Source organism: Trichomycterus rosablanca, chromosome 13, assembly GCF_030014385.1.
Source record: "Trichomycterus rosablanca isolate fTriRos1 chromosome 13, fTriRos1.hap1, whole genome shotgun sequence".
Lineage (NCBI taxonomy): Eukaryota > Metazoa > Chordata > Actinopteri > Siluriformes > Trichomycteridae > Trichomycterus > Trichomycterus rosablanca.
The window spans coordinates 32,458,429-32,474,519 of NC_086000.1; the positions used below are offsets into that span (position 1 = coordinate 32,458,429).

The 16,091-nt window shown below is 40.7% G+C and overlaps 1 protein-coding gene across 1 annotated transcript in view; it reads left to right on the forward strand.

Annotated features, from left to right (window-relative positions):
• Positions 1-16,091, forward strand: part of kif13ba (kinesin family member 13Ba) — a 71,569-nt gene that overhangs the window by 6,449 nt on the left and 49,029 nt on the right. Inside the window, exon 2 of the mRNA XM_063008062.1 lies at positions 2,919-3,012. Within this exon, the coding sequence (XP_062864132.1) occupies positions 2,919-3,012 (94 nt within the window). The remainder of the gene's footprint in view (positions 1-2,918; positions 3,013-16,091) is intronic.

Genomic DNA, 16,091 nt, shown 5'->3' on the forward strand with positions numbered 1-16,091 from the left:
GTGCCAAGCCCAAAATCAAATGCGAGCAAGGAAGTGTCTAACTTTTTAATAATTTCCTGATGTTTTAGACCGACAGGATGTTATGACGTCACCGAATCTATTGTCTGATTAAAACAGAGGGCTAATGAGGCATTGTTTATTATTAATTAGTTGCAGTTAAACGTGAGTTCTATGTTTGTTCTTTTTCACTCATTCATACAAGCCTGTCTTCTGTTACAAATGCTACAGATTAAAACCATAAATTAGCATTGTTGGTCATTATTATCAGCCTCACCCCCCACCCAGCTGTTTGCTCCCCTCTCCACCCTGGAGTTTGAACTGAAAAGGCTCAGCCCTCGGTAAAGGGAGGAAGCATGGGTTTCCTCTTTGAGCATGAGGTGCTCATAGGCATTTTGGTTTCATGCTGTATCCTCGCCAAGGATTTCTGAGTCAGCGACATCCTTTCAGTTCTCTTCTTAGTTTCCAACACAGGACACCGAACAGTTTGGGCTTTGTCCTGCTTATGGAGAAATTACTTTTACTTTCCATCATGTGCAAAATGCCATATAGACATTATGCCAATTCTACATTAACTTTTATGTAATATTTAAGTCATGATAATTGTTTGGCTTTATTATATTCTGTACATTTCTTTACAAAGAAAATGTCCAATTCACCAACTTTAAAAACCTTGTTGATGATGTACAGTGTATCACAAAAGTGAGTACACCCCTCACATTTCTGCAAATATTTCATTATATCTTTTCATGGGACAACACTATAGACATGAAACTTGGATATAACTTAGAGTAGTCAGTGTACAACTTGTATAGCAGTGTAGATTTACTGTCTTCGGAAAATAACTCAACACACAGCCATTAATGTCTAAATGGCTGGCAACATAAGTGAGTACACCCCACAGTGAACATGTCCAAATTGTGCCCAAAGTGTCAATATTTTGTGTGACCACCATTATTATCCAGCACTGCCTTAACCCTCCTGGGCATGGAATTCACCAGAGCTGCACAGGTTGCTACTGGAATCCTCTTCCACTCCTCCATGATGACATCACGGAGCTGGTGGATGTTAGACACCTTGAACTCCTCCACCTTCCACTTGAGGATGCGCCACAGGTGCTCAATTGGGTTTAGTCCATCACCTTTACCTTCAGCTTCCTCAGCAAGGCAGTTGTCATCTTGGAGGTTGTGTTTGGGGTCGTTATCCTGTTGGAAAACTGCCATGAGGCCCAGTTTTCGAAGGGAGGGGATCATGCTCTGTTTCAGAATGTCACAGTACATGTTGGAATTCATGTTTCCCTCAATGAACTGCAGCTCCCCAGTGCCAGCAACACTCATGCAGCCCAAGACCATGATGCTACCACCACCATGCTTGACTGTAGGCAAGATACAGTTGTCTTGGTACTTCTCACCAGGGCGCCGCCACACATGCTGGACACCATCTGAGCCAAACAAGTTTATCTTGGTCTTGTCAGACCACAGGGCATTCCAGTAATCCATGTTCTTGGACTGCTTGTCTTCAGCAAACTGTTTGCGGGCTTTCTTGTGCGTCAGCTTCCTTCTGGGATGACGACCATGCAGACCGAGTTGATGCAGTGTGCGGCGTATGGTCTGAGCACTGACAGGCTGACCTCCCACGTCTTCAACTTCTGCAGCAATGCTGGCAGCACTCATGTGTCTATTTTTTAAAGCCAACCTCTGGATATGACGCCGAACACGTGGACTCAACTTCTTTGGTCGACCCTGGCGAAGCCTGTTCCGAGTGGAACCTGTCCTGGAAAACCGCTGTATGACCTTGGCCACCATGCTGTAGCTCAGTTTCAGGGTGTTGGCAATCTTCTTATAGCCCAGGCCATCTTTGTGGACAGCAACAATTCTATTTCTCACATCCTCAGAGAGTTCTTTGCCATGAGGTGCCATGTTGAATATCCAGTGGCCAGTATGAGAGAATTGTACCCAAAACACCAAATTTAACAGCCTTGCTCCCCATTTACACCTGGGACCTTGACACATGACACCAGGGAGGGACAACGACACATTTGGGCACAATTTAGACATGTTCACTGTGGGGTGTACTCACTTATGTTGCCAGCTATTTAGACATTAATGGCTGTGTGTTGAGTTGTTTTCAGAAGACAGTAAATCTACACTGCTATACAAGTTGTACACTGACTACTCCAAGTTATATCCAAGTTTCATGTCTATAGTGTTGTCCCATGAAAAGATATAATGAAATATTTGCAGAAATGTGAGGGGTGTACTCACTTTTGTGATACACTGTATATATTATATCCCTGTATGTTACTTCACTTTATTTCACTAACCCACCACCGCTGAGGTCCAGGTTCAGATCTGAGTGATGCCGTATATATGATTTATCATGATGTGTAATTCTTGTGTTAACGATTTACTAACGCAGTGGTACAACCATGTTTGGACAAGTTTTTGTTCCATTTAAACAAACAGATTTTTGAAATTATTTATGATGATGATTTTTCTCAGCTAAGCCTTGTTACCTCTGCATCAACACCACTTACCACTTTTTTGTTTTAACAAGCCATCTAAGGACACTGTTCACTTATGTTCTGTTTACTCTTGGTATGTTTGTTTTTCTTCCAGTAGGACCATTGTGATGGTTCATGTTTTTTTTTTACTAATCCTTCTAGTTTAGACCCTGCTGTCTGACAACAGCCATTCATATCTCATCTCCTCTAACATTTATACTGTAATTGATTTAATATTTGTTAAATAAAAGCAGAATTAGTGCACTGGCAGCCAGTCATAAAGCTTTCAGAGACCGTGTTGACAACAGTGTTATGAGACTAATTATAAAACAAACAAAAAGTTACCAATCTCCTTTCAACAAATATATGTCTGTATTATAGCTCTAAGATTAATTATTTTTTCCTCTGGTTTTAACAGAAAAGGACCTTAACACTAAATGTGTAATTGAAATGGAGGGAAACCAAACCGTCCTGCATCCAGCAAGTGGAAACCTAGGAAAAACTGATGCAAGGTAAGCTTACAGTTCAATCAATCAGACGTGTCACAAGCAGTGTCACAGTTGCCATTGGTGCAGAGGATATACAGTTTATTTTTACTTATTTTTTAACAAATTGGATCATAATGGATCATAATAAAATCATCTTAAAGTTTCCTGCAACATTCAAAAACTTTACATTATTTTGTAGATGTTAGCTTAGCTAGAGTTGTTCTATTAACTTTTGTAGCATCACTTGCGTTCCTTTTTGTGCTGATTTGTTTAGCTGATGGAGTGGTTGCACTTTTGGTGAAGCTGAGGCTGTGGAATGTGAGATTTTATGTCTTATACATACAGTGCTACTTTAAATGCAGATTTTCTGGGTGAGAATGATATGATACGACTGTTTTAAAGTGCTTATTTTTGTAGATGTTTACACTTTATGGACAAAAAGTATATATTTAATATGTATGTATAAAAAGAATTCTATAAATGATTTGTATGCTTTCAACTGTGGCAGCGTACAAACATACACACAGTGATACTGATGTTATTTGCTAGAGGGTGTTGTCATATCAATGTTCATTTTTAGCCATAATTAGCAAGGTAGTCGTACAGCTTTGGTCTAGAATTAATGGTTTCAGTTCGGAAATCTCTGTCTAAAAATTCCTTTGGTGACTAAGTTCTCATGCCTCTTTAACCATTGTCATGCCTCTTTAACCATTATAGAAATATTTATTGTAGTCTTTGCAATTGTAGCTCCTCCTGTGAAAGGATTTACGCTTTGTTTGGTTCTGCACTTTGGTTGATTTAAATGGACAGAGATGCCGAATAATTCAACGTTTTAACACGGTTATGGTTCTTTTGCTTTGAGACAGTGTCCATTTGTAAAAAGTGCTATACAAATAAAAAAAAAAAGGCTATTTTTAAAGCGTACTTTCTACAGTGTCTTCACTCACAGATTGAAGGAACATATTAGATGTTGGACTGATGGTAGTTACTCGTAGTACACGTAAATGCGGCCTAATACTGTCAGGCTTCCAAACCGTAGTGACTTTGATAAAGGACAAATAATTATAGCCGAGCCGCTCAGGTGGCGCAGCGGTAAAAAGAGACGCGCTGCAACCAGGGCTGGATTCTGAGAACGTGGTATCGAATCCAGCCTTGCTTTACCGGTTCGAAGCTGAGTGGCTATGTGAGCAACGATTGGCCGGTTGCTCATATGGGGGGTGGGACAAAGAACCGGATGTGGGTCTCTCTCTGTCAGAATGCGATTACGTTCTCTGCCGGCTGATTGGAGGCGCCTGCACAGAGATGAGAGAGGGTGCCCTTAGGGTGTGTCTCTCCGCATGCAACGCTGGGTGGCGCCAAACTCGTCAATGTGCGGGTGGCAAAGATGCATCTGGCTGCTGCTCGTGTTTCGGAGGGGATACGGGTTAGCTTCAATCACCTCCGTCAGGGCAGGGTTCGGCATTGACGGAGAGGAAGCACGATGCTAATTGAACAATTGGATGCGCTAAAAGGGGAGAAAAAGGGGTAAAATTAAAAAAAAAAAATAATAATAATAATTATAGCCAGACAGCAGTAAAGTACCTCCACAACATCAAATTTGAACTGTACTCACAACTTTGTGGGTTAATACCAGATGTCATAGACTTTGGTGCTCATTAATGAGTCTGGCCCATTTCAGGTCATTTTAATATGTGTGTATAGAGGGATGTATGGAAACACGGCATTAAACCCCTCTGTGTTTGAGACAGCATAGACACAGGCCAGTCAAAGTGCTCATGCCAACCTCTGTCTGCCATTGAATGTGTCAGGGGTTTTGCTAGTACCAGAACTAAAAATTGGTTCAGTGGAAGAAGGTAAACGTGAGTGTACTGAATACGTCTGCATTATTTACTCAAGGAGGGATGACAGCATGATGGACTGTAGGATTGTCCATCTCACAACCTGATGAAACTGTTATAGTTCCAGATATCACAGGACACATTCAGAGATCTTGTGGAGTCTATTAATTAACAGGTCACAGGTCTTTAGAGGTATATAAGGTGGGCAGGCTCATCAGAGTAGAGTGAGATGGACTTTATTAGACTGGTGTTCGCTGGTTTAATGCTTTATTATATAGAAGTGATAAGAATTATCGTTACTTTACTGTGGGTAATAAATAATTTTCTTCAGCAGGTTTATGTAGAAAACAGGGCTGGAAGGTACGACCATATATTCTGTCTGGCAGTTGGTGTTTTGGCTGAAATATAGCTGAATAAAAATGCTTTATGCAATATACAAAAGAAATCATTAAGTTTGGAGGATGAGACTGGGTCTTCATATGTACACAAGATTGGGATTTACATTTACTTTTGTAGCAGACGCTTTCTCTCCAAAGCCACTCACAAGTATGACTAAATACAATTTGAGTAATTGATGGTTAAGGGCCTTGATCAGGGGCCCAACAGTGGCAACTTGGTGGCTGTGGGGCTTTAATTTATAAACCTTCTGATTACAAGTCCAGTACCTTAACCACTAAGCTTTTTAAAGTCACTTCAGATCTGTTCTGTGTCACACTAGGCAGAAAGATACAACACAAGCAACCTGTTAAAGGGAAATACCACAATATGTTATATACTAGTTCCGTGATGTAAAATACCATGAGATAGAATTTTGGCTATATTGCCCAAAGCTAGTAGAAGGTGATTAATGGTGTTGGCCATCCAGTGGGGCAAGAAAATAAAATAAATGAAGAATTTATCATTCTGCTTGGCACAACCATAACAGCGATGATAAGATAATTGAGATGTGTTTCCGAAGCACGTATGACTATGTGTGTAGTGAAGCTGGCATGATGGGGGCAGGGGGGTAGTAGTGTATGGTTATGCAGTCTACCCGCCCCTTCATCTTGCCATGTGTCAGGACATAACTCTCCTGAGTCTGACTCTCCCTATTTTCTTTGCCCTTGGTTGTCGTGACGACATGGAGGGAGGTTAACCCCAGGTCACGTGCAACTAAAGATTTTATGTTGAAGACACAAACATCGAATTTAGCTTTAGCATCTGTCGACCATAAACATTTTTCCTGACTTGTTTTATGGGGTTAAACAACAGAACACAGTTATGCTCTTTTGCGCCGTTTCTCTGGCTTTAGTGTGAAGACAAAGGACGCGATGGAGCACGTTTTAAACTTGGAAGTGAATTGATGCGCCGCCTGCTGCCTTCACACACAACAGACAGTTTAATTGCAGAGCTGAGTTCATGAGCACTGCAGCACTGAATTGCTGGATGTGTTTATGCCCCCTTATATATACACACACACACACACATCCTAGATGCCTGAAATGGCACAGTTCACATTGGCACAAGATGGCTGCTTATCTTCTACCCACTGATTTTTATTTACTGATCTAGATTAGACACAACATATGATATGCCAGATGCAACATTTGTGATGCCATGACCTCAGGCAGCTGATGGCAGTGATTTATATGAGTCTTAATGCCTGACATTTTTACTGGTACAAAGAATAGAGCCCATAGCAAATCCCTCCATGATTTTATACTCAGAGACCCTATGCATTGGGGTAAAAAAACAATAGCCCTAAATTCACATGCTTGTGATGGTTGCAGCAGCTAGCTATGTTTTGGTTAGTATTAAGTGTAGTGTAGTTATAATGCTGGTAGTATAATGCAACTTACATGCTACATTTACATTTACTGCGTTCAGCAGACGCTCTAGTCCTGAGCAACTTACAGAAGTACTTCCACAGTAAACATTTCCTACTCTAGTTTAAGTAGACGACAGTCCAAGGATACAAATCTGCTGAAAACTCAGAACAAAGTTGTTTTTTTAATTTTTTAAAGAAATAAATAAGAACATTAGTACGTACATGTTAGTTCTCAGTCTAAGTGCTTAGTAAAGAGGTGATTAAGGTTTTTAATCGTCATTTGAAGACAGTTAGAGACTCAGATGTTCGGACAGACAGCGCAAGTTCGTTCCACCACTTGGGTGCAAGTTCAGAGAAGAGCCTTGATGCTCGTCTTCCTCTAGTTCTGGGTGGCGGATCAAGGCGAGTGAGACTAGTGGCTCGGCGGTGGCGTGGTACAGAGCGGGAGTTCTCTAAGGTTTCTTGGAGCTGGTCCATTTTTGGCTTTGTAGGTGAGCTACAGAAGTTTTTAACAATGGCTTCTTTGTGACTAACAACGTATTTTTAAACATGTCTTATTGTATTCTTGAAGATTTACCTTACCAAAAAATAACTTTATTTTAAACTTTATCCAGCATGCTTGCTTCATATAATCCACCTGATACCAAGATCATCTCTATTGAATTAGTCTTAAAATGCAGTTGTGTAAAAAGTAGATCCCCGAGTGCCCAGGTGGCACAGCGGGATATTCCACTAGCACACCAGTGCCGAGATTCTAAACTCCTCGGTTGCCACCGGTCAGTTGGGCGCCATCTAGCGGGCATAATTGGCAGTGCCTGCAGCAGACACAGCTCTGCTAGGGCGGGGTGACCGGACTTTGCGGGTGGGGTCTTCAAACGCTGTGTAAGGATGCTGATTGGCAGATAGAGAGCCGCCTGTGCAGAGTGCATAGGTAAAAAAAAGGGCTGCGAGCGGGTCGGAGGAGTACCCACCTCAACTGCAATCAGGTATCCTCCAGCAGCAGAAGACAAATTGACTATGCTAAATTGGGAGAAAATGGGAGAAAATGCATAAAGAAAGCAGAAAAAAGTAGATCCCCATGGTGATTAGGCCTGTAACAATAATGCTATTGAATCTTATTGGCCATTTTATGAGCAGCACCTAGTATATAGGTGTACTTTGTGGGTATTTAGTGCTAAAGTGGAGAAATCTGTCTAATTGTTCTTCTAAAAACTGTATTTATAAGTGTAAAATATTGAGATTCTTTGTTAGGCTCTGATGTACAGGCTAGTAAACACGCTTTGTTTCTTTCTGTTTAAATGTGGCCCTTATTAGTTATATTACTGTCTCACTGTTTAAACGTGAACGGTCATTGTGTCACTGAGGTTGTACATCGACTGGTCTGTGTTCTTATGTACCTCAGTGTTGTTAAGTGTGATGTTGCATCGCTTCAAACTTTGTGTTGTCCCTTCAGTGTCATGTACAGTGAAATTGGACAGTAATCAGACTTTAACTGTTGCTGATTCTTCTTCACTATATTACCCCTAATGACAGTAAGGTAAAACATATTAGTGTTAAAAAATAATTTAAATTTGAAATTAAATTTAGACCTCCTAATTGGGGTTACATAAATTCTTATAGCTTCAGCTGAGTTTGAGACACATCTCAAAGTTAATTAGAGTCCACCTAATGCATTATAAATTGATTAAACATGTTTAGACTGCATTGTCAGGGAAAAAACACAAGCCACAAAGTCCATTGTCTGTGGATTGCCGTGATCAAATTGTGGCGAGGCAAAGATATAAATCAATATCTAAGGCTTTCAGTGTTCCCCGGACCACAGTAGCCTCAATCATTTTTAAGTGGAAGAAGCTTGGCAAAACCTTGAACCTTCCTAGAGTTGGTCGTCCTACCAAATTCTGGATCCTGGTAGAAAGGGTCATGATCAGGAAGGTGATAAAGAACAAAATTATCTCTCTGGAAGTTTTCCCCAGTCCAGTGCAGAGGTTGGAGAACCTGTTGGGCTAACAGCCATGGATGGACTAGTAATCAAAAGCCAAATTGTCACTGTTGGGCCCTTGGGCAGGGCCAATAATTCTCAATTGCTTATATTGTATTCAGTCATAGTTGTAAGTTGCTTTGGATAAAAGTGTCTGCTAAATCCTGGAAATGTAAATGTAAACAGATCTAAATAAATCAGGCCTTTATGGCAGTCCCACTTGGACTCACATGAGGAGAAAGAGTCTCTGGTCTGGTGAGATAAAAAGGGAACTTTTTAGGCAGACCAGCAAGCACTATGTCTGGCAGAAAACAGGCACTGTTCATTACCTGGCAAATACCAACCCTGTGGTAGCATCATGCTATAGGTGGCAGGGACAGGGAGACTCTAGAGACTGATTAAAATCAAGGGATGGATGAATGCATCCAAACAAAGAAACATCTTTGAAGACCTCCTCCAGAGCGCACATATATTGCCCTGACAGTGACCTAAAGCACACAGTCAAAAAGACACTGGAATGGCTTTCTATGCAGGTCTGGCCCAGCCAAAGCCCAGACTTGAACCCCATCAAACATCTGTGGAGGATCTAAAGATGTAATTGCTGCCAAAGAGGCTTCTACAAAGTTTTGAATAAAGTCTGAATAATTAAACATTCAGTTTGTTTTCGCTATTGTGGGGTCTGAATACTTTCTGAATCCCCTGTAGATTGTTAAGCTGCTCTTGTAATGCATTTCACAAAAGATTATTGTTCTTTGTGTCCTTAATGTGTTACTATTTATAGGTCTATTACAGCTTGTATTGTAATTTGAAACATGCAGCCTCTTCTCAGACTGTAGTCTGTTTTCCAAACCCCATATTAAGTACTACATATTTTATTAAGTATTTATGGTTTGGGACACAGTACGAGTTTACAGGCAGGGAAATCACATTTTAGACATTTTTACAGAGGTAACATGCACTTCAGTAATATGATAATGGGGAACCTGTGAATGTACATGAATGTCATCAGTGAGAGAGAGAGAGAACCTGTGTTAATGCTGTTACCTTTCCAGTGAGGTGGTAGCACGGCTACTTTTAAACAAGCCTGGCACGCACAACAAACAAGTACCTATGTAAAACAAACCAACTAAAAAAACAAATGACATGGAGTACATGCTTGGAAAGAATCAGGGAACATAATATATCTGCTGTCAGAAAGAACACACACACACACACACACACACACACACACACACACACACACTACACATTATAATTCAAGTCAAACATTCGCTTTCCATATAGCATGACCTTCAAGTGCAAGTCTTTTATTTCATCAACCGCTCTGTTCTGATCAAGGTCACAGTGGGTCTGTTTCACACCAGGCACAAGGCATGAACTCCTTGAACTGGGTGCCTGTTTATCCCATGGGCTTCGGCTTCTCTTGTCTCAGGCATAGTTGATCATGTCTGTGTATATGCCCGGCCAGCTGGTAGCACCACTGAGATTTGCCCCTGGTGGGCTAGCGTTATAGACCGTGTCATCACCCAAGTGCCTCAAGTACTTTGTTCAATTTAAGGAAAATCTTTTTATTAAAGGAATTAAAACTTTTTTTCATTAAATGCGCAGTGTTTATTGTGATGGTTATTATATGAAGACTTCTTTTGCTTAGGTATTTTAACTTGAAAAACTAAAATGTGCAGTGCAGGCTGTCCGGCTTGACACATCTAAATCTCAGTTATAATGGGGAACAGTAACATTTGGTTATGTTTTTAATATGAAAAATTTCAGAGTATTATATAAATTGTGTTGTTTTTCCCCTTAAAACCTATAAATAACTTAATAATTGTGTTATCAAGCAGGTTAACCACTCAGTTATATTCCCCAGACTGTGTATTTACAAATAAATTATAAACCCTGTAGTTTATTACTGCTTTATTTTGGTAGTTTTTTTAAATTAATTCTGAAGATAGAAGTGCAAGATAAAACATGGTTTTGTGCTAGATAAAACATGGCTCTTTCTCTTTAATAAGCTCTGAGAGCTTGCTGACACAGTGCACTTTGCCCCACTGACAGAGCTCTGCACTTTTAGTGCTGCCATTGTTACATTTAGAATTTTAGTGTTATTAGAAATTCTTCTTTCTTTTTGTTTAGAAACATTTCTATATTTCTAAAGGTGAGGTTTCTGAGGATTTACTTCTGTTTTTGTTTATTTTAGATCATGTTACACACTGTAGGTGGATTGTCTACATTTCAAGAGTTAGTTTGAGTGGAAATTAGCTCTGTATGCATCATGTACCCCATGGTGTCTTTTGTTGACCCCAATGTGCTTTTTTTCCCTCATTCCTTTAATCATTAGGAGATGTCTGGTTTAATTTAGGTCGAGTGTACAGAATGTCATGTTTCAAGGGCATTTGCTTATTCACAAACAAGTGAAGCAGAATCAAATTTTCTAATTGATGTCAATTCCGCTGGATAGATACTGGGCACGACAGTGAGTAAGAATTATTATGACAAATTCATATGACGCATGATAGCTGTCTGTAAATTAATGTCATTACTGTATTAGATCTGTTTGTACTTGTTCCGTTATTCCATTATTGAGTCAGGGGAAATTTTTGTGAAAGGATTTAGATTGAAGATGTTTAATTTTTGCATCGACAGGGATATTTAAATGATGTGTAGTGTACTCTGCAGTAGAGTCAGCCCACTGTTAGGGACTAAATATAATTCTAGCACAAAGAATGAGGTCTCAAACGTCCGTTTGTATTTTTGTTTGAGCGCCTAGATTTTGATTTATTGAACATTTGAGACAAGACAGTGTGAGGCCACTTGAAGTTGGTTGCCTGCTGTTCCTGGTATGGGAAGGGTACTTGCTTTTCAGCTGATGTCAGTGTGTGGTGTTTTAGCCTTTGAAAGCGTTCAAGTACCATAGGGAGCTGCAGAAAATATTGAATTGTGTGGTGTGATCATTCTGACCAGTCTATGATTCTCTGGATGAGTGCTAATTAATCATGACATTCACAAGAAACATGTAAACAATTCTGGTTAAAATAATACAAGCTGACTATCACCACTCAGTTTTATAAGTTACAACACCTATAAAACCTTTTTTCCTGCAATTTCCTTTGGGATCAATAAAGTGTTATCTTATCTTCCTTAAATGTATTTATTGATATGTACGTTGTTTCATTTTTAGCGCTGCCAATGTGGCTGCTTACCTTTTATAAGTTACATTAGTCAAGGGGTTTTCCTAGTTTCAGTACCAAAAAAAATGTGTCTTTATAATGTATCTTGAAGAGGGAAGTAAAGGGCTTCTGCTTTTTCTACATAACTTAGATGGCTTTAACTCATTTAACCCATCTAACATACGTTCAATAAATTCAACTGATTATTTCATTCAGTTAGGCCAGGAGACGAAATGTTATAGACCAAAACTTTCTACATGGGTGACATGCTACAGGATGAAATTAGCATGTTCTAAATCGTAATGATGGCTAGTGACCTCAGTTTTCACAAAAACTATTTTTTGGCAAAATAATGTAAGTGCCCAGATATGCAGGAGCTGCAGCTGCCCGCTAGGAAACGAACTTAGTTTGCATGCATGAGCAACAGAGAAAGAAGCAAGTATGTGTGCAGAGTGTCACAGCTGCAGATGCAATCCTCACCCTGTCAGTGCCGCTAAAGCTAAGAGGGCTCTTTGACTCGCCCAGAAGCAAAGTGAAAGCAGACTGAATACTAAAATTCAGAATGATTTGGAGCCTGCAGACTGACTTCTGGGTATTTTTTGAGTAATGCAGATTTAAAAATGAAATAGCGTACGGAATTTGTTCTCATCTCTGATCGTTCAGCCTGGTGTTGATTAGTCTCACCTGCCACAGAGGTATTTCTGGGTAATTTTAGCCATATGCCTTTGCTTTAAATTGTGAGGAAAAATGTTTCCCACTAGTTTTTTTCCCCCCATTTAATCTCCCAATCTAGTCATTTTAAATTCCTGATTGTAAATCCACTGCTCTTTGCACAATCCTCGGTCTTATCAAGGAGGAGTCGGATAACCACACGTGCCCAATCTGTGGGCACTTCTTAGTGTTGGTTCCCACACAGAGCCGTATCGCGTACAGAGAACCAGATACCCCGACTCGTTCAGGTGTCCAGACCAGTCCTGGACATCACATATCGCAGCGGCAAAAGAAGAGATTCCATTCTAACTTTCCTTCCTCAAACACGGCTAATTGTGTTTGTGTGGAGGCCAGGCCAGGTTGGTGGTTGTACTGAGATTCGAACCAGTGAGTTTGAACACCCCACTGGGATGTGCTAATGCCTTATTCCGCTACACCTTTTGGATTGCTCAGTGTAACGTGTGGAGAGCCACACACTGCCATCCGTGATCAGCTGCCCCCCCGTGCAGGCACCTCCACCTGTCAGCAAAGTTACACCAGCGACAAAGAATCCTATTTCAGCCATTGTTCCTTCCCTACAGACACACAGCCAATCATGTGTCTGTGTAGGTGCCCGGCCTACTGATAGCAGAGCTAAGATTCGAACTTGAAGGCTAGTGATCTTGCCTGTTGTGCTAGTGTGCTTTACTTGTGGCCACCCAAGTGCCTCAAATATCCCAGTTTTTAGAGTTTCTAACACACTATACATCACTGCTTGGGATAACTACGGCTGTTCTGATTTGCATCATTGCATATTAACCTGTGTCTGTATTAGGGCACATTCACATGAGAAGCGTTTTGTGCTTCGCTCACCGCGAGCCTGGACGCAAATCACCGCTTTGCTCAGCGCTTGGCTTGAGCGGTGCGGTAAAACGTCATCCATGTTCCATGACACGAATATGCATTTGTGTGAAATAACCGTCAAATTCACTCTGAAAACATCCACATGCATCTATGTTCAGCTAGATTTTTCTCATGGTTTCACTTTTAAACTTGTGTTACAGCTTGGGGTGCTGAGAAATTGTGAGAATCAGCTTTTTCAAGAGACTCTAAAACGCTTATCGTGAAAAAAGCTTAACGTGGCTTAATGTACTAAAAGAACAACACGCAACCACTAAACTTCTGTCAGTTATTACTGCTCATAAGTTGGTGGTGGTTGTTTTGGTACAATAAGTCATGTTAAGCTTTGTTCACGTTAAGCATTGTTCGTACTGCCACGTCATATCAACCAGTTCGTCTCATAGGAGGCGCTTTTAAAAGGTCAGTGGCAAACTGGGTCAAAGTTCAATCAGATGAACTTTTGCAAGCGCAACATGGCAAAAGTCTCACTCCAAAGGAAACAGTGGTAAAGCCAGCGCAAATGTGAATCCAACGTGAACGCACCCTTATGGAGATAAGAGTCTCGTTGGAAGTGGTCGGATAAGTCCTTGACTCATGAGTTATGGCTGTTTGGCCAAGGAGGAGCCTTGAGTACCATATACACATTAGAGACCTTTCTTCATTCTCTGACCTTCAGGTGTTCATGAGAACGTACCAGTTCTGTGCCTAAAATACTTCTTCAAATTAATTTGGAAACAGTGTTTTAAAAACAGTGTATTAAAAACTTCAGGGAACTATTGAACTATTCCAACAATCCTCTTATTTAATAGCATGTTATAAGAGACACTGTTACGGTTAAAGACTTTACTGTCTCTGTCTCAGCTCAGTGGGAGAACTAAGTGCTTTTCACATAGGTTCTGTCCTATTTGTCTCAGCTGTTTCTTTTTTACCCTGCCAGCTCTGTCAGTCCTATACTCTGTTACCCAGCGAATGCCCCCAAGCACCCTGACACATTCTGTCGAGGGGGGTTCGGGGTGGAGGGATTGCTCCCAGCTATTTCTACAATGTGACGAGAGACTTTTTGTTCCGCTTATTATCCAGTGACAGATCTTTGTGAGGCATGGCCTGATTTTAAACGACAAGCCAAGCCCAGGGTCTGAGAAACCAAAGTGGCATATTTTCTCTCAAGCACTTGTTCTCTGTTCTGCTGAGCTCTTTCTGCATTCACTTCATTGCCTCTTATATACTTTATTTGCAAATTTAAACACAGCTAATAGGGTTTAAAGTGAAATTCTTTGAACAACATTGTGTTGTACACAGATTTGACCTTGTTTAAGATGTGTCTAGTGTACACATTTATTTGTTTTGTACCAAACATATGAGGCTATTGTGCTAATCTATAAACTGAAGACTTGTTGCTCAAGCGCAAGTTAAACTCAAAGCACCAAACTGATCAACTCAGGCCCCTTCCATGCTTTTAGTACATTTCTCTTCATTTAAAAATAAAGGCCCAGGTGGTGCAGCCGGATATTCCGCTAGCACACCAGCCCCAAGTTTCTGAACTCCTTGGTTCGAAACTCGGTGTTGCCACCGGTCGGCTGGGCATAATTGGCAGTGCCTGCATCAGATACTAATTGGCCACCGTATCTGTAGGGTGGGGGCCGGACTATGTGTGGGCGGGTGGGTCTTCATTCACTGTGTAAGGACCCTGATTGGCAGAAGAGACACCTGTGCAGAAGAGGAGGGCTGTGCACGTTTCGGGAGAGGCGTGTACGTTTCGGGAGAGGCGTGTACAGCGATGTGCTCTCCTTGGATGCAATCTGGTATCTCTCAGCAGCCGGAAGACAAAATTTGAGTGTGAAAAATCGGGAGGAAAATGGGGAGAAAATGCATTTTAAAAAATAATAAAATAAAGTAGCTCTAGTTTGTATTAGATTATCATATGGCACTTGTCCTCTGCTAGAGATATCGGATGTTCAGGTACAGGACAGTATTTGTCCTGTGAGCCTATAAAGATTACCCAAGGTTTAAAAGACTGTTGTTTTAGATCAGAAATTGCAGTAAACCCATAGCATGAACTTAGTTTGACATAAGGTCAAGTTCTGTATGAGAAATATGTATTTTTGTTGTACTTTTGCTTTTTTGCAAGACACTTAGCAAGGCAGATCATTCTAATATAGTGGCAGTTTGCATAGCACGTCAGAAATTTGCATCATCAAAGCACTTGTGCAGCCCACTCGGAAGTCCACCATAAGGGAGACAAACTGAACAGCTTTTGTGGGTATACTTGCCAGCTTTGGTTTGGTTAAAACGAACCCTGGTGTGACACTTCACAGGAAGTGTGAATGCTTCCTTTCAAATTGTGGTGCACACCAAATAAGCAGACCAATATTGTTTGAGCAGGAGGGTCTATTTCTAAATGAATTCTGGTGCGATTTGTTTCAGGTGTGAACACAACACGAACCTAAACATGTGAGGACCAAGGAAACTGAACTACATTATAAACACAGCCTTAATCCCATTTTGGATTAAACTTGGTTCAGTTTTTAATATGCGATTAACAAGCAGTTAGCTGTTCATTTAAATCTGATCATCAGTCTAATAAACCGCCTGTAGCTGTTTTCATTGGTGCTAAGTGATGATGTTTGTTAAAAGGCAGTAAGCAGCTCAGTCTGAGCTTTTTCATTATTAAGCAAACATTATGTTTGCACTGATCAGGTCACAACCTGGGCAACCATGTTTGC